Source organism: Pseudophryne corroboree, chromosome 4 (assembly GCF_028390025.1).
Source record: "Pseudophryne corroboree isolate aPseCor3 chromosome 4, aPseCor3.hap2, whole genome shotgun sequence".
Classification (NCBI taxonomy): Eukaryota; Metazoa; Chordata; class Amphibia; order Anura; family Myobatrachidae; genus Pseudophryne; species Pseudophryne corroboree.
Genome location: NC_086447.1, coordinates 4,793,851 through 4,817,862, shown reverse-complemented (window position 1 = coordinate 4,817,862; position 24,012 = coordinate 4,793,851). Strand labels below are relative to the sequence as shown.

General features: G+C 54.0%; 1 protein-coding gene across 9 annotated transcripts in view; it reads right to left on the bottom strand.

Annotated features, from left to right (window-relative positions):
* Nucleotides 1-24,012, bottom strand: part of LOC134908800 (uridine-cytidine kinase-like 1) — a 157,410-nt gene that overhangs the window by 33,451 nt on the left and 99,947 nt on the right. For all 9 annotated transcript variants that reach the window (XR_010175794.1, XR_010175795.1, XR_010175796.1 and 6 more), the window contains exons 10-13: nucleotides 23,427-23,520; nucleotides 20,300-20,362; nucleotides 15,848-15,970; nucleotides 14,127-14,234 (exon numbers count right to left, since the gene is read on the bottom strand). Coding sequence is in view for 2 of the 9 variants with exons in the window: in XM_063914924.1 (XP_063770994.1) it covers nucleotides 14,127-14,234; nucleotides 15,848-15,970; nucleotides 20,300-20,362; nucleotides 23,427-23,520 (388 nt within the window). In the remaining 7 variants the exon portion in view is untranslated. The remainder of the gene's footprint in view (nucleotides 1-14,126; nucleotides 14,235-15,847; nucleotides 15,971-20,299; nucleotides 20,363-23,426; nucleotides 23,521-24,012) is intronic.

Here is a 24,012-nt window from a genome sequence, read left to right as displayed (position 1 = left end):
TGTTTCCCCAGGGTGTAGACATGGCTCAGAAACGGACGACAGAAAGAAAGAAAGACAGGCCGCTATGAAAAGGGAGCCCTTAACCTGAGATGCTAGAATTCTTTATATAAGTACAGTAGTATTTAAATGTCATACGTCCTGTAGTATGTATCAATAGCATAATCTGACCATCAGCCAACCAGTAGTATAATATGTAGATGAGAAGCAATCCACAATTTAATGCCTCAGTCAGATTTCTTAACTACTATTCATTCCGTCCGTCATAAATAAGCCTCTTAAACCAGCACTGCATGTCCCACATAACAGTTAAGTAAATCAGGTGGTATCCTCTCATGCCCATTTGTACCCCAGACTGATTTCATATATTTTACCTATTACCATCATTATTACATATATATATATATATATATATATATATATATATATAGCTGTTATATCATCTTTTGGGACAAAGTAACAGGTCTGTTTTAGCCTAATTACTTCTAGCCCAAACGGCTAAAGTGCATAAAACAGCTGCTATAGCAGATAGATATCTATACTATACTGCTGGCCAGCTGATGGTCAGACTGTTATTAATATAGACCATAAGTTAAACAGCATTTAATACTATTATTTTTATACATAGATCTCTAGCTCTGGTTTTTTTAATCAATGCAACATATGTAGCTATCTTTCAAACTTGAGGATAAAATTACAAAATTATTTTTATTGCGCTACTCCCAACCAGATAGCTACACTGCACAAAATAACGGTGTTTGCGGATAGACACTATTTCTTTTGCAGTATGTAACACATGTGGCTATTTTTCAATCTTTGGGGCAAAGTAACAAAATGTGTTTCTATTCAGCTACTCCCAGCCAAATAACTACATTGCATAGAATAATGGCATTTACAGATAGACACCACTCCCCTTGCAGTAGGTTATTGCAGAGAGGTGCTGATTTTCTTGCAATAACAGGTAACTTTATAAAAATATCTATCACAACCAGTATATACTGTCAGAACAGGTTCTCTGTTGGATAAGAACATAAATAGGTAACACAAACAATAGTTGTTGTTATCACGTCTGCTATTTTTCGTAAAACTGTTCAACTTTAGATCAGAGTATGCCCACCATATACATGCCATTCTTGTAGTATAAAATACGCTTGTATTTATACAGTGATATTTACTATAATACGTCAGCATTTATCTAAGAACAAATAGCCAGAGCCATCAATTCTTTGTATATGTAAGCTATCAGTTTCAGCATAAATCCAGGGATATAGCAATACATTTATATTAGCCTAGCTACTTTAGCTTACAATAATATTGCTATCAATACCCAGGAATATCCTGCAGGGAGCCACAGGCAAGTAGCTACTCCAAGAGATCAGAATTTAGGAAAAGATCTCAAACACAGTGTTATTGGGCAGAAAATAATGCCATTCCATCTATCAATCTTTTCTGATATATTTTCGCTAAACTCGCATACATTCTACTCTTACTCTATGCACAATTAAGAACAATAGTGGTTGGAATGTGTAAAATTTAGGAGAGAAAAAGAGGGTAAGATTAATTTATTATCTATATTTCCAGGCAGCCAAATCACTGTTTCCATGTCTGCTTTGAAAAGAAAGTGTGTTTGCTCATTCGGTGCTGCAGAGTCATCCGCACTCTCCCGCCCGTTTGGGAGCTTTGGTATAATCCCCATGGTCCTTACGGAGTCCCCAGCATCCACTAGGACGTTAGAAAAAATAAGATTTTACTCACCGGTAAATCTATTTTCTCGTAGTCCGTAGTGGATGCTGGGGACTCCGTAAGGACCATGGGGAATAGACGGGCTCCGCAGGAGACTGGGCACTCTAAGAAAGTATTAGTACTACCTGGTGTGCCCTGGCTCCTCCCTCTATGCCCCTCCTCCAGACCTCAGTTAAGGAAACTGTGCCCGGAAGAGCTGACATTACAAGGAAAGGATTTTGGAATCCAGGGTAAGACTCATACCAGCCACACCAATCACACCGTACAACTTGTGATAACACATCCAGTTAACAGTATGAACAACAAACGAGCATCACTCAACGGATGCCACATAACATAACCCTTTGTTAAGCAATAACTATATACATGTATTGCAGAAAGTCCGCACTTGGGACGGGCGCCCAGCATCCACTACGGACTACGAGAAATAGATTTACCGGTGAGTAAAATCTTATTTTCTCTAACGTCCTAGTGGATGCTGGGGACTCCGTAAGGACCATGGGGATTATACCAAAGCTCCCAAACGGGCGGGAGAGTGCGGATGACTCTGCAGCACCGAATGAGCAAACACAAGGTCCTCCTCAGCCAGGGTATCAAACTTGTAGAACTTTGCAAAAGTGTTTGAACCTGACCAAGTAGCAGCTCGGCAAAGCTGTAATGCCGAGACCCCTCGGGCAGCCGCCCAAGAAGAGCCCACTTTCCTTGTGGAATGGGCTTTTACTGATTTTGGATGCGGCAAGCCAGCCGCAGAATGAGCCTGCTGAATCGTGTTACAAATCCAGCGAGCAATAGTTTGCTTTGAAGCAGGAGCACCCAGCTTGTTGGATGCATACAGGATAAACAGCGAGTCAGTTTTTCTGACTCCAGCCGTTCTGGCTACATAAATCTTCAAAGCCCTGACTACATCAAGCAACTTGGAATCCTCCAAGTCACGAGTAGCCCCAGGCACCACAATAGGTTGGTTCAAATGAAAGGATGACACCACCTTCGGCAGAAACTGCGGACGAGTCCGTAATTCTGCCCTGTCCATATGGAAAACCAGATAGGGGCTTTTACATGACAAAGCCGCCAATTCTGACACACGCCTAGCCGAAGCTAAGGCCAATAGCATGACCACCTTCCACGTGAGATACTTTAGCTCCACGGTCTTAAGTGGCTCAAACCAGTGGGATTTCAGGAAACCCAACACCACGTTGAGATCCCAAGGTGCCACAGGTGGCACAAAAGGGGGCTGAATATGCAGCACTCCCTTAACAAACGTCTGAACCTCAGGAAGAGAAGCCAGTTCTTTTTGAAAGAAAATGGATAGGGCTGAAATCTGGACCTTTATGGACCCCAATTTTAAGCCCATAGTCACTCCAGACTGTAGGAAGTGCAGGAACCGGCCCAGCTGGAATTCCTCCGTAGGGGCCTTCCTGGCCTCACACCAAGCAACATATTTTCGCCATATACGGTGATAGTGCTTTGCTGTCACGTCCTTCCTAGCCTTTATCAGCGTAGGAATAACTTCATCCGGAATGCCTTTTCCCGCTAGGATCCGGCGTTCAACCGCCATGCCGTCAAACGCAGCCGCGGTAAGTCTTGGTACAGACAGGGTCCCTGTTGCAACAAGTCCTGTCTGAGAAGCAGAGGCCATGGGTCCTCTGTGAGCATTTCTTGCAGTTCCGGGTACCAAGTCCTTCTTGGCCAATCCGGAACAATGAGTATTGTTCTCACTCCTCTTTTTCTTACGATTCTCAGCACCTTGGGTATGAGAGGAAGAGGAGGAAACACATAGACCGACTGGAACACCCACGGTGTTATTAGTGCGTCCACAGCTATCGCCTGAGGGTCCCTTGACCTGGCGCAATACCTTTTTAGCTTTTTGTTGAGGCGGGACGCCATCATGTCCACCTGTGGCAGTTCCCATCAATCTGCAATCTGCGTGAAGACTTCTTGATGAAGTCCCCACTCTCCCGGGTGGAGGTCGTGCCTGCTGAGGAAGTCTGCTTCCCAGTTGTCCACTCCCGGAATGAACACTGCTGACAGTGCTTGCACGTGATTCTCCGCCCAACGAAGAATCCTGGTGGCTTCCACCATTGCCACCCTGCTTCTTGTGCCGCCCTGGCGGTTTACATGGGCCACTGCGGTGATGTTGTCTGACTGAATCAGCACCGGTTGGTTTCGAAGCAGAGGCTCCGCTTGACTCAGGGCGTTGTATATGGCCCTTAGTTCCAGGATATTGATGTGCAGACAAGCCTCCTGACTTGACCACAGCCCTTGGAAGTTTCTTCCCTGAGTGACTGCCCCCCATCCTCGGAGGCTTGCATCCGTGGTCACCAGGACCCAGTCCTGTATGCCGAACCTGCGGCCCTCGAGAAGGTGAGCACTCTGCAGCCACCACAGAAGAGACACCCTGGCCCTGGGGGATAGGGTGAGCAGCCGATGCATCTGAAGATGCGATCCGGACCACTTGTCCAACAGATCCCACTGAAAGATCCTCGCATGGAACCTGCCGAAGGGAATGGCTTCGTATGACGCCACCATCTTTCCCAGGACTCGCGTGCAGTGATGCACCGACACCTGTTTCGGTTTTAGGAGGTCTCTGACTAGAGTCACGAGCTCCTGAGCCTTCTCCGCCGGGAGAAACACCTCCTTCTGGTCTGTGTCCAGAATCATGCCCAGGAAGGGCAGACGCGTCGTAGGAATCAGCTGCGACTTTGGAATATTTAGAATCCAGCCGTGCTGTTGCAACACTTCCTGAGAGAGTGCTACGCTGATCAGCAACTGCTCCCTGGACCTCGCCTTTATGAGGAGATCGTCCAAGTATGGGATAATTGTAACTCCTTGCTTTCGAAGGAGTATCATCATTTCCGCCATTACCTTGGTAAATATTCTCGGTGCCGTGGAGAGACTAAACGGCAACGTCTGGAATTGGTAATGACAGTCCTGTACCACAAACCTGAGGTACTCCTGATGAGGTGGATAAATGGGGACATGCAAGTAAGCATCCTTGATGTCCAGAGACACCATAAAATCCCCCTCTTCCAGGCTTGCAATGACCGCTCTGAGCGATTCCATTTTGAACTTGAATTTCTTCAGATAAATGTTCAGGGATTTTAAATTCAAAATGGGTCTGACCGAACCGTCCAGTTTCGGTACCACAAACATTGTGGAATAGTAACCCCTTCCCTGTTGAAGGAGGGGAACCTTTACCACCACCTGCTGGAGATATAACTTGTGAATTGCCGCTAACACTACCTCCCTTTCCTTGGGGGAAGCTGGCAGGGCCGATTTTAGGTAACGGTGAGGGGGCATCACTTCGAATTCCAGCTTGTATCCCTGAGACACAATCTGTATAGCCCAGGGATCCACCTGTGAACGAACCCACTGGTGGCTGAAATTTCGGAGACGCGCCCCCACCGCTCCCGGCTCCACCTGTGGAGCCCCAGCGTCATGCGGTGGATTTACTGGAAGCCGGGGAGGACTTCTGTTCCTGGGAACTAGCTGTATGGTGCAGCTTCTTTCCTCTACCCCTGCCTCTGGCAAGAAAGGACGCACCTCTGACTTTCTTGCTTTTTTGTGAACGAAAGGACTGCATTTGGTAATACGGTGCTTTCTTCGGCTGTGAGGGAATATATGGCAAAAAATTTGACGTCCCAGCCGTAGCTGTGGAATCTAGGTCCGAGAGACCGTCCCCAAACAATTCCTCACCCTTATAAGGTAAAACCTCCATGTGTTTTTTAGAGTCTGCATCACCTGTCCATTGCAGAGTCCACAGGACCCTTCTGGCAGAAATCGACATTGCGTTTATTCTAGAGCCCAGTAGGCAAATGTCCCTCTGGGCATCCCTCATATATAGGACAGCGTCTTTGATATGTCCTAGGGTCAGTAAAACAGTCTCCCTGTCCAGGGTATCTATTTCCTCAGACAGATTATCTGTCCATGCTGCTACAGCACTACACATCCAGGCCGACGCAATTGCCGGCCTCAGTAGAGTACCTGAATGTGTATAAACAGACTTCAGGATACCTTCCTGCTTCCTATCCGCAGGATCCTTTAGGGCGGCCGTATCCTGTGACGGCAGGGCCACCTTCTTGGATAAGCGCGTCAACGCTTTGTCTACCCTAGGGGAGGATTCCCAGCGTAACCTGTCCGTTGGCGGGAAAGGATACGCCATCAGCAATCTCTTGGAAATCAGCACTTTCCTATCAGGAGAATCCCACGCTTTTTCACATAATTCATTTAATTCATGTGAAGGGGGAAAAGTCACCTCTTGCTTTTTCTCCCCAAACATATAAACCCTCTTGTCAGGGACAGGGTTTACCTCTGATATGTGCAGTACATCCTTCATTGCTATAATCATGTAGCGGATGGCTTTAGCCATTTTAGGCTGCAATTTTGCCTCATCGCCATCGACACTGGAGTCAGAATCCGTGTCGATATCTGTGTCAACAATTTGGGATAGTGGGAGCTTCTGAGACCCTGACGGCCTCTGCGCTGTAGGATCAGGCATGGGTTGAGACCCTGACTGTCCCAAGGCATCAGCTTTATCCAACCTTTTATGCAAGGAGTTTACATTATCATTTAACACCTTCCACATATCCATCCAATCAGGTGTCGGCGCCGTCGGCGGAGACACCACATTCATCTGCACCTGTTCTGCCTCCAGGTAGCCTTCCTCGTCAAACATGTCGACTCAATCGTACCGACACACCGCACAACACAGTGGATGCTCTAATTGAGGACAGGACCCCCACAAGGCCTTTTGGGGAGACAGAGAGAGAGTATGCCAGCACACACCCCAGCGCTATATAACCCAGGGATTACACAGTAACTTAGTGTTTACCCAGTAGCTGCTGTATAACTGATTTATGCGCCTAAATTTATGTGCCCCCCCTCTCTTTTTACCTGGAGACTGCAGGGTAGAGCCTGGGGCGCTTCCTCTCAGCGGAGCTGTGGAGTGAAAATGGCGCTGGTGAGTGCTGAGGAAGAAGCCCCGCCCCCTCAGCGGCGGGCTTCTGTCCCGCTTTCTGTGTAAAAATAATGGCGGGGGCTCATACATATATACAGTGCCCAGCTGTATATATGTGACTTTTGCCAAGAGGTATCATAATTGCTGCCCAGGGCGCCCCCCCCTGCGCCCTGCACCCTACAGTGACCGGAGTGTGTGGGTAGTGTGGGAGCAATGGCGCACAGCTGCAGTGCTGTGCGCTACCTCATGTGAAGACAGGAGTCTTCTGCCGCCGATTTCGATGTCTTCTTGCTTCTGCCGGCTTCTGTCTTCTGGCTCTGCGAGGGGGACGGCGGCGCGGCTCCGGGAACGGACGACCAAGGTTAAGATCCTGTGTTCGAACCCTCTGAAGCTAATGGTGTCCAGTAGCCTAAGAAGCGCAACCTAGCCGCAGTTAGTAGGTTTGCTTCTCTCCCCTCAGTCCCACGTAGCAGAGAGTCTGTTGCCAGCAGATCTCTCTGAAAATAAAAAAACCTAACTAAAATACTTTATCAGCAAACTCAGGAGAGCTCACTAAAATGCACCCAGCTCTGGCCGGGCACAGATTCTAACTGAGGTCTGGAGGAGGGGCATAGAGGGAGGAGCCAGTGCACACCATTAGTACTAATTCTTTCTTAGAGTGCCCAGTCTCCTGCGGAGACGTCTATTCCCCATGGTCCTTACGGAGTCCCCAGCATCCACTAAGACGTTAGAGAAATATATATTCATAAAAGTTACATTTTAACTAATTCATTTGAACATTTCAAAGAGTGCGCCACACACGAAGTCTCTACAGGTGTTTAACCCACTAGTGGTTTTCACAGATCGGTGTCTTCTCTATACAGTACAGGACAGCCCTGCTTCCATGGGCACGAAACACACACTGAAAACCACGGGCTGCCGAGGGGAGGAGCTATAGCTCACAGGGGAGGGGCTACAGTTCAGAGGAAAGCAGCTGGGAGGGGAGGAGCTACAGCTCACAGGGGAGGAGCTACTCTCTTAAAGTTATACTAGTCAAGTGCCAGCTTCAATGGTCAGCCTGCAACCCCATTGTCCCTTGTCCCCCAGACTGAATGAAAGAGAAAATAAGATTTTACTTACCGGTAAATCTATTTCTCGTAGTCCGTAGTGGATGCTGGGGACTCCGTAAGGACCATGGGGGAATAGACGGGCTCCGCAGGAGACAGGGCACTTTAAAAAAGAATTTGGATACTGGTGTGCTCTGGCTCCTCCCTCTATGTCCCTCCTCCAGACCTCAGTTAGAGAAACTGTGCCCGGAAGAGCTGACAGTACAAGGAAAGGATTTTGGAATCCAGGGCAAGACTCATACCAGCCACACCAATCACACCGTACAACTTGTGATAACTTTACCCAGTTAACAGTATGAACAATCACAGAGCATCAGATAAACTCTGATGCAACTATAACATAACCCTTTAGTAAGCAATAACTAAATACACGTATTGCAGAAGAAGTCCGCACTTGGGACGGGCGCCCAGCATCCACTACGGACTACGAGAAATAGATTTACCGGTAAGTAAAATCTTATTTTCTCTAACGTCCTAGTGGATGCTGGGGACTCCGTAAGGACCATGGGGATTATACCAAAGCTCCTAAACGGGCGGGAGAGTGCGGATGACTCTGCAGCACCGAATGAGCAAACACAAGGTCCTCCTCAGCCAGGGTATCAAACTTGTAGAACTTTGCAAAAGTGTTTGAACCTGACCAAGTAGCCGCTCGGCAAAGCTGTAATGCCGAGACCCCTCGGGCAGCCGCCCAAGAAGAGCCCACCTTCCTTGTGGAGTGGGCTTTTACTGATTTTGGAAACGGCAATCCAGCCGCAGAATGAGCCTGCTGAATCGTGTTACAGATCCAGCGAGCAATAGTTTGCTTTGAAGCAGGAGCACCCAGCTTGTTGGGTGCATACAGGATAAACAACGACTCAGTCTTCCTGACTCTAGCCGTTCTGGCTACATAAACCTTCAAAGCCCGGACTTCGTCCAGCAACTTGGAATCCTCCAAGTCACGAGTAGCCGCAGGCACCACAATAGGTTGGTTTATATGAAAAGATGACACCACTTTTGGCAGAAATTGTGGACGGGTCCGCAATTCTGCCCTGTCCATATGGAAAACCAGATAGGGGCTTTTATGTGACAAAGCCGCTAATTCTGACACACGCCTAGCTGAAGCCAAGGCTAACAGCATGACCACCTTCCAGGCGAGAAATTTTAACTCCTCGGTTTTGAGAGGCTCAAACCAGTGTGACTTCAGGAAACTCAACACCACGTTAAGATCCCAAGGTGCCACTGGTGGCACAAAAGGGGCTGAATATGCAGCACTCCCTTAACAAACGTCTGAACTTCAGGCAGAGACGACAGTTCTTTTTGAAAGAAAATGGATAGGGCCGAAATCTGGACCTTAATTCAACCCAATTTTAGGCCCAAAGTCACTCCCGACTGTAGGAAGTGAAGGAAACGGCCCAGCTGGAATTCCTCCGTAGGGGCATTCCTGGCCTCACACCAAGCAACATATTTTCGCCATATACGGTGATAATGTTTAGCAGTCACGTCTTTCCTAGCCTTTATCAGCGTAGGAATAACCTCATCCGGAATGCCTTTTTCTGCTAGGATCCGGCGTTCAACCGCCATGCCGTCAAACGCAGCCGCGGTAAGTCTTGGAACAGACAGGGTCCCTGTTGCAACAGGTCCTGTCTTAGAGGCAGAGGCCACGGGTCCTCTGTGAGCATTTCTTGCAACTCTGGATACCAAGTCCTTCTTGGCCAATCCGGAACAATGAGTATTGTTCTCACTCCTCTTTTTCTTATGATTCTCAGCACCTAGGGTATGAGAGGAAGAGGAGGAAATACATAAACCGACTGGAACACCCACGGTGTCACTGGTGCGTCTACAGCTATCGCCTGAGGGTCTCTTGACCTGGCGCAATACCTCTGTAGCTTTTTGTTGAGGCGGGATGCCATCATGTCCACCTGTGGCAGTTCCCACCAACTTGCAATCTGCGCGAAGACTTCTTGATGAAGTCCCCACTCTCCCGGGTGGAGGTCGTGCCTGCTGAGGAAGTCTGCTTCCCAGTTGTCCACTCCCGGAATGAACACTGCTGACAGTGCTCTTACGTGATTCTCCGCCCAGCGAAGAATTCTGGTGGCTTCCGCCATCGCCACCATGCTCCTTGTGCCGCCTTGGCGGTTTACATGAGCCACTGCGGTGATGTTGTCTGACTGAATCAACACCGATTGGTCGCGAAGCAGGGTCTCCGCTTGACTTAGGGCATTGTATATGGCCTATAGCTCCAGGATATTGATGTGAAGGCAAGTCTCCTGACTTGACCACAGACCTTGGAAATTTATTCCCTGTGTGACTGCCCCCCACCCTCGGAGGCTTGCATCCGTGGTCACCAGGACCCAGTCCTGAATGCCGAATCTGCGGCCCTCGAGAAGGTGAGCACTCTGCAGCCACCACAGAAGAGACACCCTGGCCCTGGGGGATAGGGTGATCAGCCGATGCATCTGTAGATGTGATCCGGACCACTTGTCCAACAGATCCCATTGAAAGGTCCTCGCATGGAACCTGCCGAAGGGAATGGCCTCGTACGATGCCACCATCTTTCCCAGGACTCGCGTGCAGTGATGCACCGACACCTGTTTTGGTTTTAAGAGGTCTCTGACCAGTGTCATGAGTTCCTGCGCCTTCTCCTTCGGGAGAAAAACCTTCTTCTGGTCTGTGTCCAGAATCATGCCCAGGAAGGGCAGACGCGTCGTAGGAATCAACTGCGACTTTGGAATATTTAGAATCCAGCCGTGCTGTTGTAACACTTCCTGAGAGAGTGCTACGCTGATCAGCAACTGCTCTCTGGACCTCGCCTTTATGAGGAGATCGTCCAAGTATGGGATAATTGTGACCCCTTGCTTTCGCAGGAGCACCATCATTTCCGCCATTACCTTGGTAAATATTCTTGGTGCCGTGGAGAGACCAAACGGCAACGTCTGGAATTGGTAATGACAATCCTGTACCACAAATCTGAGGTACGCCTGATGAGGTGGATAAATGGGGACATGAAGGTATGCATCCTTTATGTCCAGAGACACCATAAAATCCCCCCCTTCCAGGCTTGCGATGACCACTCTGAGCGATTCCATCTTGAACTTGAACCTTTTCAGGTACATGTTCAGGGATTTTAAATTCAATATGGGTCTGACCGAACCGTCCGGTTTCGGTACCCCAAACATGGTCGAATAATAACCCTTTCCATGTTGAAGGAGGGGAACCTTAACCGCCACCTGCTGAAGATACAATTTGTGAATTGCAGCTAACACTATTTCCCTCTCTAAGGGGGAAGCTGGCAGGGCCGATTTGAGGTATCGGTGAGAGGGCATCTCCTCGAATTCCAGCTTGTATCCCTGAGACACAATCTCTATTGCCCCGGGATCTACCTGGGAGTGAACCCACTTGTGGCTGAAATTTCGGAGACGCGCCCCCACCGGGCCTAGCTCCGCTTGTGGAGCCCCAGCGTCAGCCGGTGGATTTAGTGGAAGCCGGGGAGGACTTCTGTTCCTGGGAACTAGCTGTGTTGTGCAGCTTCTTTCCTCTGCCCCTGCCTCTGGCAAGAAAGGACGCACCTCGGACTTTCTTGCCTCTTTGTGAACGAAAGGGCTGCATTTGGTAATACGGTGCTTTCTTAGGTTGTGAGGGAACGTATGGCAAAAAAATTAGATTTTCCAGCAGTAGCTGTGGAGACCAGGTCCGAGAGACCCTCCCCAAACAATTCCTCACCCTTGTAAGGTAAAACCTCCATGTGCCTTTTTGAGTCGGCATCGCCTGTCCATTGCCGAGTCCACAGGACCCTTCTGGCAGAAATTGACATTGCATTTATTCTAGAGCCCAGTAGGCTAATGTCTCTTTGAGCATCTCTCATATTACAGGACATCGTCTTTTATATGCCCCAGGGTCATTAATATAGTATCCTTGTCTAAGGTATCCAGATCCTCAGATAAGGAATCCGTCCAAGCTGCTACAGCACTACACACCCAGGCCGACGCAATTGCCGGCCTTAGTAAGGTACCTGAATGTGTGTAAATGGACTTCAGGGTACCCTCTTGCTTTCTATCCGCAGCATCTTTTAGGGTGGCCGTATCCTGTGACGGCAGGGCTACCCTCATGGATAAGCGTGTTAGAGCTTTGTCCACCCTAGGGGAGGATTCCCAGCGTAACCTGTCCGTTGGCGGGAAAGGATACGCCATAAGCATCCGTTTGGAAATCTGCAGTTTTCTATCTGGCGATTCCCAAGCTTTTTCACATAACTCATTTAGCTCATGTGAAGGGGGAAAGGTCACCTCTTGCCTTTTTTCCCCATACATATGAACCCTCTTGTCAGGGACTGGGGTTTCCTCTGTGATGTGCAACACATCCTTCATTGCTATAATCATATAACGGATGGATTTTGCCAATTTAGGCTGTAACTTTGCATCATTGTAATCGACACTGGAGTCAGAATCCATGTCGGTATCTGTGTCAACAATTTGGGATAGTGGGCGCTTCTGAGACCCTGATGGCTTCTGCGACATACGATCAGGCATGGGCTGTGACCCCGACTGTCCTAAGCTTTCAACTTTATCCAACCTTTTATGCAAGGAATTAACATTATCATTTAAAACCTTCCACATATCCATCCACTCAGGTGTCGGCGCCGTCGGCGCGACCCCACATTCATTTGCTCCCGCTCTGCTTCCACATAGCCTTCCTCGTCAAACATGTCGACACAAGCGTACCGACACACCACACACATACAGGGGATGCTCTTTTTTGAAGACAGTTCCCCCACAAGGACCTTTGGAGAGACAGAGAGAGAGTATGCCAGCACACACCCCAGCGCTATAAACCCAGGAATAACACAGTAACTTAATGTTAACCCAGTAGCTGCTGTATATAAAGCTTTTTGCGCCTAATTTATGTGCCCCCCCCCTCTTTTACCCTCTTCTACCGTGTTTCTGCAGGGGAGAGCCTGGGGAGCTTCCTCTCAGCGGAGCTGTGGAGAGAAATCAGGATTTTGGTACTTACCGATAAATCCCTTTCTCCGATTCCACAGGGGCCACTGGAGTGCCAGCTCCCAATTACTGCCTACTATTTCCCCATTGTAACTACGCTCCAGTGGCCCCTAGTGGATGAAGGAGAAAATGGCGCTGGTGAGTGCTGAGGAAGAAGCCCCGCCCCCTCAGCGGCGGGCTTCTGTCCCGCGTTTGTGTGTAAAAAATGGCGGGGGCTCATGCATATATACAGTGCCCAACTGTATATATGCTGCTTTTTGCCAAGAGGTTCCTAATTGCTGCCCAGGGCGCCCCCCCTGCGCCCTGCACCCTACAGTGCCCGAAGTGTGTGGGTTTAATGTGGGAGCAATGGCGCACAGCTGCAGTGCTGTGCGCTACCTCAGTTTGAAGACTGGAGTCTTCTGCCGCCGCTTTTGAAGTCTTCTTGCTTCTGTCACCGGCTTCTGTCTTCCGGCTCTGCGAGGCGGACGGCGGCGCGGGTCTGGGATCGGACAGCGAGGGTGAGATCCTGTGTACGATCCCTCTGGAGATAATGGTGTCCAGTAGCCTAAGAAGCAGGACCTAGCTTCAGAGAGTAGGGCTGCGTCTCTCCCCTCAGTTCCACGATGCAGGGAGTCTGTTGCCAGCAGAGCTCCCTGAAAATAAAAATCCTAACAAAATACTTTCTTACAGCAAGCTCAGGAGAGCTCACTGAACAGCACCCAGCTCGTCCGGGCACAGATTCTAACTGAGGTCTGGAGGAGGGACATAGAGGGAGGAGCCAGAGCACACCAGAATCTAAATTCTTTCTTAAAGTGCCCATGTCTCCTGCGGATCCAGTCTATCCCCCATGGTCCTTACGGAGTCCCCAGCATCCACTAGGACGTTAGAGAAATAGCGATTATAGGATGGTGGAGAGTCCCACTACATACACTCCCTGTGTCACTACACCCGTATGTTCCCGCTGTATGTTATCAGGGTGATGTGTACACGCTACATACACCCCATATCATTACACCCGTATGTCCCCGCTGTCTGTTATCAGGGTGATGTATACACGCTACATACACTCCCCGTGTCATTACACCCGTATGTTCCCGCTGTATGTTATCAGGGTGATGTGTACACGCTACATACACTCCCCGTGTCATTACACCCGTATATTCCTGCTGCCTGTTATCAGGGTGATGTGTACACGCTACATACACCCCATATCATTACACCCGTATGTCCCTGCTGTCTGTTATCAGGGTGATGTGTACACTCTACATACACTCCGTGTCATTACACCCGTATGTTCCCGCTACATATGCAGTTTGGTATAGACACTGACGTCACAGCGGCCGCAGACTCGCACACATACAGGGCGGTACCCACCAGTAGAACACGGATCGCCATCATTGCGGCAGCGCCCGTTGACACTGTACTGTCCATTAGGATGACATAATCCTCGCTGATCTCCTTCGGCAGCCGCAGGTAGTGGAGCTACGGAGAGGACACAGGGGAAGAGTGAGCGAGACAGACTGCTGGCACCATGGCATGAGAGCGCGCGGCAGGCGAGAGAGCGCGCGGCAGGCGAGAGAGCGCGCGGCAGGCGAGAGAGCGCGCGGCAGGCGAGAGAGCGCGCGGCAGGCGCGCGGCAGGCGCGCGGCAGGCGAGAGAGCGCGCGGCAGGCGAGAGAGCGCGCGGCAGGCGAGAGAGCGCGCGGCAGGCGAGAGAGCGCGCGGCAGGCGAGAGAGCGCGCGGCAGGCGAGAGAGCGCGCGTGCACCTGCTGGCGCTGGGCGCGTATCAGAAGCACATAATGAGATTGCGCACACACACAGGGTGTGATTAGAGATACTGGGAGTGGGCTGCATGCCCCGGGTGTGCTGTGATTCTGCCATCCATGTTCAGCAGACATGCATTAAAAAGTAACACTGCGTACAGAGGCATAACTGGTGACACCGCTGCACAGATGCCGCAGCTGCTGACGGTGCAGGAGTGGGGACACCACTGCACAGATGCCGCGGCTGCTGACGGTGCAGGAGTGGGGACACCACTGCACAGATGCCGCGGCTGCTGACGGTGCAGGAGTGGGGACACCACTGCACAGATGCCGCGGCTGCTGACGGTGCAGGAGTGGGGACACCACTGCACAGATGCCGCGGCTGCTGACGGTGCAGGAGTGGGGACACCACTGCACAGATGCCGCGGCTGCTGACGGTGCAGGAGTGGGGACACCACTGCACAGATGCCGCGGCTGCTGACGGTGCAGGGGTGGGGACACCACTGCACAGATGCCGCGGCTGCTGACGGTGCAGGGGTGGGGACACCACTGCACAGATGCCGCGGCTGCTGACGGTGCAGGGGTGGGGACACCACTGCACAGATGCCGCGGCTGCTGACGGTGCAGGGGTGGGGACACCACTGCACAGATGCAGCAGCTGCTGACAATGCAGGAGTGGGGACACCACTGCACAGATGCAGCAGCTGCTGACGGTGCAGGAGTGGGGACACCACTGCACAGATGCAGCAGCTGCTGACGGTGCAGGAGTGGGGACACCACTACACAGATGCAGCAGCTGCCGACGGTGCAGGAGTGGGGACACCACTGCACAGATGCCGCGGCTGCTGACGGTGCAGAGGTGGTGACACCACTGCACAGATGCCGCGGCTGCCGACGGTGCAGAGGTGGTGACACCACTGCACAGATGCCGCGGCTGCTGACGGTGCAGGAGTGGGGACACCACTGCACAGATGCCGCGGCTGCTGACTGTGCAGAGGCGGTGACACCACTGCACAGATGCCGCGGCTGGTGACGGTGCAGAGGTGGAGACACCAGTGCACAGATGCAGCGGCTGGTGACGGTGCAGAGGTGGAGACACCAGTGCACAGATGCAGCGGCTGGTGACGATGCAGAGGTGGAGACACCAGTGCACAGATGCTGCGGGTGGTGACGGTGCAGAGGTGGAGACACCAGTGCACAGATGCTGCGGGTGGTGACGGTGCAGAGGTGGAGACACCAGTGCACAGATGCTGCGGGTGGTGACGGTGCAGAGGTGGAGACACCAGTGCACAGATGCAGAGGTGGTGTCTGGTGGAGAAGGACCGGTCTCACCTCTGGCTCCCCTGTGTTGTGGTTGGTCTGGATGAGGATCTTCCCCAGGCGGATGTCTTTGCACACTGCAGTGAGGGCCTGTTCCATGGTCTCCCCGGCGCGGAGAATGGAGACTCCGGTGATCTACAATCAGAGGAAATGCCGGTTACTACGCAATCGGTGGTGAGAGGGAGGGAGATGTTATAGCACAGGGCAAGACCAAGCTGACCAGTAATAGATATACTGCAGGAGCCGCGTCACAGGGCTGGCACTGGGGGGCATCGCTAGAGGGCGGGTACTGGGGGGCATCGCTAGTGGGCGGGCACTGGGGGGCATCGCTAGTGGGTGGGCATCGCTAGAGGGCGGGCACTGGGGGGCATCGCTAGTGGGCGGGCACTGGGGGGCATCGCTAGTGGGCGGGCACTGGGGGGCATCGCTAGTGGGCGGGCACTGGGGGGCATCGCTAGTGGGCGGGCACTGGGGGGCATCGCTAGTGGGCGGGCACTGGGGGGATCGCTAGTGGGCGGGCACTGGGGGGATCGCTAGTGGGCGGGCACTGGGGGGCATCGCTAGTGGGCGGGCATCGCTAGAGGGCGGGCACTGGGGGCATCGCTAGAGGGCGGGCATCGCTAGTGGGCGGGCACTGGGGGGCATCGCTAGTGGGCGGGCACTGGGGGGCATCGCTAGTGGGCGGGCACTGGGGGGCATCGCTAGTGGGTGGGCACTGGGGGGCATCGCTAGTGGGCGGGCACTGAGGGCATCGCTAGAAGGCGGGCACTGGGGGGGATCGCTAGAGGGTGGGCATCGCTAGAGGGCAGGCACTGGGGGGCATCGCTAGAGGGTGGGCATCGCTAGAGGGCGGACACTGGGGGGCATCGCTAGAGGGCGGGCACTGGGGGGCATCGCTAGAGGGCGGGCACTGGGGGGCATCGCAAGAGGGCGGGCACTGGGGGGCATCGCTAGGGGGTGGGCATCGCTAGAGGGCAGGCACTGGGGGCATCGCTAGAGGGCGGGCACTGGGGGGCATCGCTAGAGGGCGGGCACTGGGGGGCATCGCTAGAGGGCGGGCACTGGGGGGCATCGCTAGAGGGCGGGCACTGGGGGGCATCGCTAGAGGGCGGGCACTGGGGGGCATCGCTAGAGGGCGGGCACTGGGGGGCATCGCTAGAGGGCGGGCACTGGGGGGCATCGCTAGAGGGCGGGCACTGGGGGGCATCGCTAGAGGGTGGGCATTGCTAGAGGGCGGGCACTAGGGGGCATCGCTAGAGGGCGGGCACTGGGGGCATCGCTAGAGGGCGGGCACTGGGGGCATCGCTAGAGGGCGGGCACTGGGGGGCATCGCTAGAGGGCGGGCACTGGGGGGCATCGCTAGAGGGCGGGCATCGGGGGCATCGCTAGAGGGCGGGCATCGCTAGAGGGCGGGCACTGGGGGGCATCGCTAGAGGGCGGGCACTGGGGGGCATCGCTAGAGGGCGGGCACTGGGGGGCATCGCTAGAGGGCGGGCACTGGGGGGCATCGCTAGAGGGCAGGCACTGGGGGGCATCGCTAGAGGGTGGACATCGCTAGAGGACGGGCATCGCTAGAGGGCGGGCATCGCTAGAGGGCGGGCATCGCTAGAGGGCGGGCACTGGGGGGCATCGCTAGAGGGCGGGCATCGCTAGAGGGCGGGCATCGCTAGAGGGCGGGCACTGGGGGGCATCGCTAGAGGGCGGGCACTGGGGGGCATCGCTAGAGGGCAGGCACTGGGGGGCATCGCTAGAGGGCAGGCACTGGGGGGCATCGCTAGAGGGCAGGCACTGGGGGGCATCGCTAGAGGGCAGGCACTGGGGGGGCATCGCTAGAGGGCAGGCACTGGGGGGTATCGCTAGAGGGCGGGCACTGGGGGCATCGCTAGAGGGCGGGCACTGGGGGCATCGCTAGAGGGCGGGCATCGCTAGAGGGCGGGCACTGGGGGACATCGCTAGAGGGTGGGCATCGCTAGAGGGCGGGCACTGGGCTATCGCTAGAGGGCAGGCACTGGGGGGCATCGCTAGAGGGTGGGCATCGCTAGAGGGTGGGCATCGCTAGAGGGCGGGCACTAGGGGGCATCGCTAGAGGGCGGGCACTGGGGGCATCGCTAGAGGGCGGGCACTGGGGGCATCGCTAGAAGGCGGGCACTGGGGGCATCGCTAGAGGGCGGGCACTGGGGGGCATCGCTAGAGGGCGGGCATTGCTAGAGGGCGGGCACTGGGGGCATAGCTAGAGGGCGGGCACTGGGGGGCATCGCTAGAGGGCGGGCACTGGGGGGCATCGCTAGAGGGCGGGCATCGCTAGAGGGCGGGCACTGGGGGGCATCGCTAGAGGGCGGGCACTGGGGGGCATCGCTAGAGGGTGGGCATCGCTAGAGGGCAGGCACTGGGGGCATCGCTAGAGGGCGGGCACTGGGGGCATCGCTAGAGGGCGGGCACTGGGGGCATCGCTAGAGGGCGGGCACTGGGGGGCATCGCTAGAGGGTGGGCATCGCTAGAGGGCAGGCACTGGGGGCATCGCTAGAGGGCAGGCACTGGGGGCATCGCTAGAGGGCAGGCACTGGGGGCATCGCTAGAGGGCAGGCACTGGGGGGCATTGCTAGAGGGTGGGCATCGCTAGAGGGCGGGCACTGGGGGCATCGCTAGAGGGCAGGCACTGGGGGGCATCGCTAGAGGGCGGGCACTGGGGGGCATCGCTAGAGGGTGGGCATCGCTAGAGGGCAGGCACTGGGGGCATCGCTAGAGGGCAGGCACTGGGGGCATCGCTAGAGGGCAGGCACTGGGGGCATCGCTAGAGGGCAGGCACTGGGGGGCATTGCTAGAGGGTGGGCATCGCTAGAGGGCGGGCACTGGGGGCATCGCTAGAGGGCAGGCACTGGGGGGCATCGCTAGAGGGCGGGCATCGCTAGAGGGCGGGCACTGGGGGGCATCGCTAGAGGGCGGGCACTGGGGGGCATCGCTAGAGGGCGGGCACTGGGGGGCATCGCTAGAGGGCGGGCACTGGGGGGCATCGCTAGAGGGCGGGCACTGGGGGGCATCGCTAGAGGGCGGGCACTGGGGGGCATCGCTAGAGGGCGGGCACTGGGGGGCATCGCTAGAGGGCGGGCACTGGGGGGCATCGCTAGAGGGCGGGCATCGCTAGAGGGCGGGCACTAGGGGGCATCGCTAGAGGGCGGGCACTGGGGGCATCGCTAGAGGGCGGGCACTGGGGGCATCGCTAGAGGGCGGGCACTGGGGGCATCGCTAGAGGGCGGGCACTGGGGGCATCGCTAGAGGGCGGGCACTGGGGGGCATCGCTAGAGGGCGGGCACTGGGGGGCATCGCTAGAGGGCGGGCATCGCTAGAGGGCGGGCATCGCTAGAGGGCGGGCACTGGGGGGCATCGCTAGAGGGCGGGCACTGGGGGGCATCGCTAGAGGGCGGGCATCGCTAGAGGGCGGGCACTGGGGGGCATCGCTAGAGGGCGGGCACTGGGGGGCATCCCTAGAGGGCGGGCACTGGGGGGCATCGCTAGAGGGCAGGCACTGGGGGGCATCGCTAGAGGGTGGGCATCGCTAGAGGGCGGGCATCGCTAGAGGGCGGGCATCGCTAGAGGGTGGGCATCGCTAGAGGGCGGGCACTGGGGGGCATCGCTAGAGGGCGGGCACTGGGCTATCGCTAGAGGGCGGGCACTGGGCTATCGCTAGAGGGCGGGCACTGGGCTATCGCTAGAGGGCGGGCACTGGGCTATCGCTAGAGGGCGGGCACTGGGCTATCGCTAGAGGGCAGGCACTGGGGGGCATCGCTAGAGGGCAGGCACTGGGGGGCATCGCTAGAGGGCAGGCACTGGGGGGCATCGCTAGAGGGCAGGCACTGGGGGGGCATCGCTAGAGGGCAGGCACTGGGGGGTATCGCTAGAGGGCGGGCACAGGGGGCATCTCTAGAGGGCGGGCACTGGGGGCATCGCTAGAGGGCGGGCATCGCTAGAGGGCGGGCATCGCTAGAGGGCGGGCACTGGGGGGCATCGCTACAGGGCGGGCACTGGGGGCATCGCTACAGGGCGGGCACTGGGGGGCATCGCTACAGGGCGGGCACTGGGGGCATCGCTACAGGGCGGGCACTGGGGGGCATCGCTACAGGGCGGGCACTGGGGGGCATCGCTAGAGGGCGGGCACTGGGGTATCGCTAGAGGGCGGGCACTGGCGGGCATCGCTAGAGGGCGGGCACTGGCGGGCATCGCTAGAGGGCGGGCACTGGCGGGCATCGCTAGAGGGCGGGCACTGGCGGGCATCGCTAGAGGGTGGGCACGGGGGCAGCGTTACATGAAATGTTAGCGGGTTACAGCAGACACTGTCTGTTCTGTATACTGTGTGTGATATAACGGCTGGCTCTGTGTAATACTCATAGGTTTACAATAACTCGTGAACTACGTGACACGTGAGATCCCACGTACAGCAGAAGCCCACAGTACACATCCACCACTCACCCGCTGACGATGGAATCTTCTCCCCTGATACAACGTTCCCTGAGGGGTCTCCACCGTCACCAGCTGGTAGAGGGAAACCAGGAAACAGCGTCACGTCTGATACATGTAGTACACCGAGCAGACACGCACTGACCACGGGGGAGCGCTCGCTCACTCAGCATATAATGTATTATTCCACCACTGCACGCTTACACTGAACAGGGGGAGAAGGGGAGCGCTCGCTCACTCAGCATATAATGTATTATACCACCACTGCACGCTTACACTGACCATGGGGAGAGGGAGCGCACACTCACTCAGCATATAATGTATTATACCACCACTGCACGCTTACACTGACCAGGGAAGTGGGAGTGCTCACTCACTCAGCATATAATGTATTATACCACCACTGCAAGCTTACACTGGCCAGGGGGGGGAGCGCTCACTAACTCAGCATATAATGTATTATACCACCACTGAACGCTTACACTGACCAGGGGGAGAGCGCTCACTCACTCAGCATATATTGTATTATACCATCACTGCACGCTTACACTGACCAGGGGGAGAACGCTCTCTCAGCATATAATGTATTATACCACCACTGCACGCTTATACTGACCAGGGGGAGAGCGCTCGCTCACTCAGCATATAATGTATTATACCACCACTGCACGCTTACACTGACCAGGGGGAGAACGCTCACTCAGCATATAATGTATTATACCACCACTGCACGCTTACACTGACCAGGGGGGGAGCGCTCACTCACTCAGCATATAATGTATTTTACCACCACTGCACGCTTACACTGACCAGGGGGAGAGCGCTCGCTCACTCAGCATATAATGTATTATACCACCACTGCACGCTTACACTGACCAGGGGGAGAACGCTCACTCACTCAGCATATAATGTATTTTACCACCACTGCACGCTTACACTGACCAGGGGGAGAACGCTCACTCAGCATATAATGTAATATACCACCACTGCACGCTTATACTGACCAGGGGGAGAGCGCTCGCTCACTCAGCATATAATGTATTATACCACCACTGCACGCTTACACTGACCAGGGGGAGAACGCTCACTCAGCATATAATGTATTATACCACCACTGCACGCTTACACTTACCAGGGGGAGAACGCTCACTCAGCATATAATGTATTATACCACCACTGCACGCTTACACTGACCAGGGGGGGAGCGCTCACTCACTCAGCATATAATGTATTATACCACCACTGCACGCTTACACTGACCAGGGGGAGAACGCTCACTCAGTATATAATGTATTATACCACCACTGCACGCTTATACTGACCAGGGGGAAGAGCGCTCGCTCACTCAGCATATAATGTATTATACCACCACTGCACGCTTACACTGACCAGGGGGGAGAACGCTCACTCACTCAGCATATAATGTATTTTACCACCACTGCACGCTTACACTGACCAGGGGGGGAGCGCTCAATCACTCAGCATATAATGTATTATACCACCACTGCACGCTTACACTGACCAGGGGGAGAACGCTCACTCAGCATATAATGTTATATACCACCACTGCATGCTTATACTGACCAGGGGGAGAGCGCTCGCTCACTCAGCATATAATGTATTATACCACCACTGCACGCTTACACTGACCAGGGGGAGAACGCTCACTCAGCATATAATGTATTATACCACCACTGCACGCTTACACTGACCAGGGGGGGGAGCGCTCACTCACTCAGCATATAATGTATTATACCACCACTGCACGCTTACACTGGCCAGGGGGAGAACGCTCACTCAGCATATAATGTATTATACCACCACTGCACGCTTACACTGACCAGGGGGAGAACGCTCACTCAGCATATAATGTATTATACCACCACTGCACGCTTATACTGACCAGGGGGAGAGCGCTCGCTCACTCAGCATATAATGTATTATACCACCACTGCACGCTTACACTGACCAGGGGGAGAACGCTCACTCACTCAGCATATAATGTATTTTACCACCACTGCACGCTTACACTGACCAGGGGGGGAGCGCTCACTCACTCAGCATATAATGTATTATACCACCACTGCACGCTTACACTGACCAGGGGGAGAACGCTCACTCAGCATATAATGTAATATACCACCACTGCACGCTTATACTGACCAGGGGGAGAGCGCTCGCTCACTCAGCATATAATGTATTACACCAGCACTGCACGCTTACACTGACCAGGGGGAGAACGCTCACTCAGCATATAATGTATTATACCACCACTGCACGCTTACACTGACCAGGGGGGGAGCGCTCACTCACTCACCATATAATGTATTATACCACCACTACACGCTTACACTGACCAGGGGAGGGGGAGCGCTCGCTCACTCAGCATATAATGTATTACATCAGCACTGCACGCTTACACTGACCAGGGGGAGAACGCTCACTCAGCATATAATGTAATATACCACCACTGCACGCTTACACTGACCAGGGGGAGAACGCTCACTCAGCATATAATGTATTATACCACCACTGCACGCTTACACTGACCAGGGGGAGTACTCACTCACTCACCATATAATGTATTATACCACCACTGCACGCTTACACTGAACAGGGGGAGAAGAGGAGCGCTCGCTCACTCAGCATATAATGTATTATACCACCACTGCACGCTTACACTGACCAGGGGGAGAACGCTCACTCAGCATATAATGTATTATACCACCACTACACGCTTACACTGACCAGGGGCAGTGCTCACTCACTCACCATATAATGTATTATACCACCACTGCACGCTTACACTGACCAGGGGGAGTGCTCACTCACCATATAATGTATTATATCACCACTGCACGCTTACACTGGCCAGGGGGGAGCGCTCACTAACTCAGCATATAATGTATTATACCACCACTGCACGCTTACACTGACCAGGGGGAGGGAGAGCGCTCACTCAGCATATAATGTATTATACCACCACTGCACGCTTACACTGACCAGGGGGAGGGAGAGCGCTCACTCAGCATATAATGTATTATATCACCACTGCACGCTTACACTGACCAAGAGAGGGGGAGCGCTCGCTCACTAAGAAGATAATACCTTGTATATTATACTAAAAAACAACACTTACATTAAGTGGGAGGAAGGAGAGTGCATGCTCAATCAGAAGTCGCATGAGACGCTTTGAGTAAAAGATGAACTCATCTCGATTGGTGTCCTTGTTCCTGGAGGAAGAAAAAATAAGAATTTTACTTACCGATAATTCTATTTCTCGTAGTCCGTAGTGGATGCTGGGGACTCCGTCAGGACCATGGGGATAGCGGCTCCGCAGGAGACAGGGCACAAAATTAAAAGTTTGACCACTAGGTGGTGTGCACTGGCTCCTCCCCCTATGACCCTCCTCCAAGCCTCAGTTAGGATACTGTGCCCGGACGAGCGTACACAATAAGGAAGGATTTTGAATCCCGGGTAAGACTCATACCAGCCACACCAATCACACCGTACAACCTGTGATCTGAACCCAGTTAACAGTATGATAACAGAGGAGCCTCTGAAAAGATGGCTCACAACAATAATAACCCGATTTTTGTAACAATAACTATGTACAAGTATTGCAGACAATCCGCACTTGGGATGGGCGCCCAGCATCCACTACGGACTACGAGAAATAGAATTATCGGTAAGTAAATTCTTATTTTCTCTGACGTCCTAAGTGG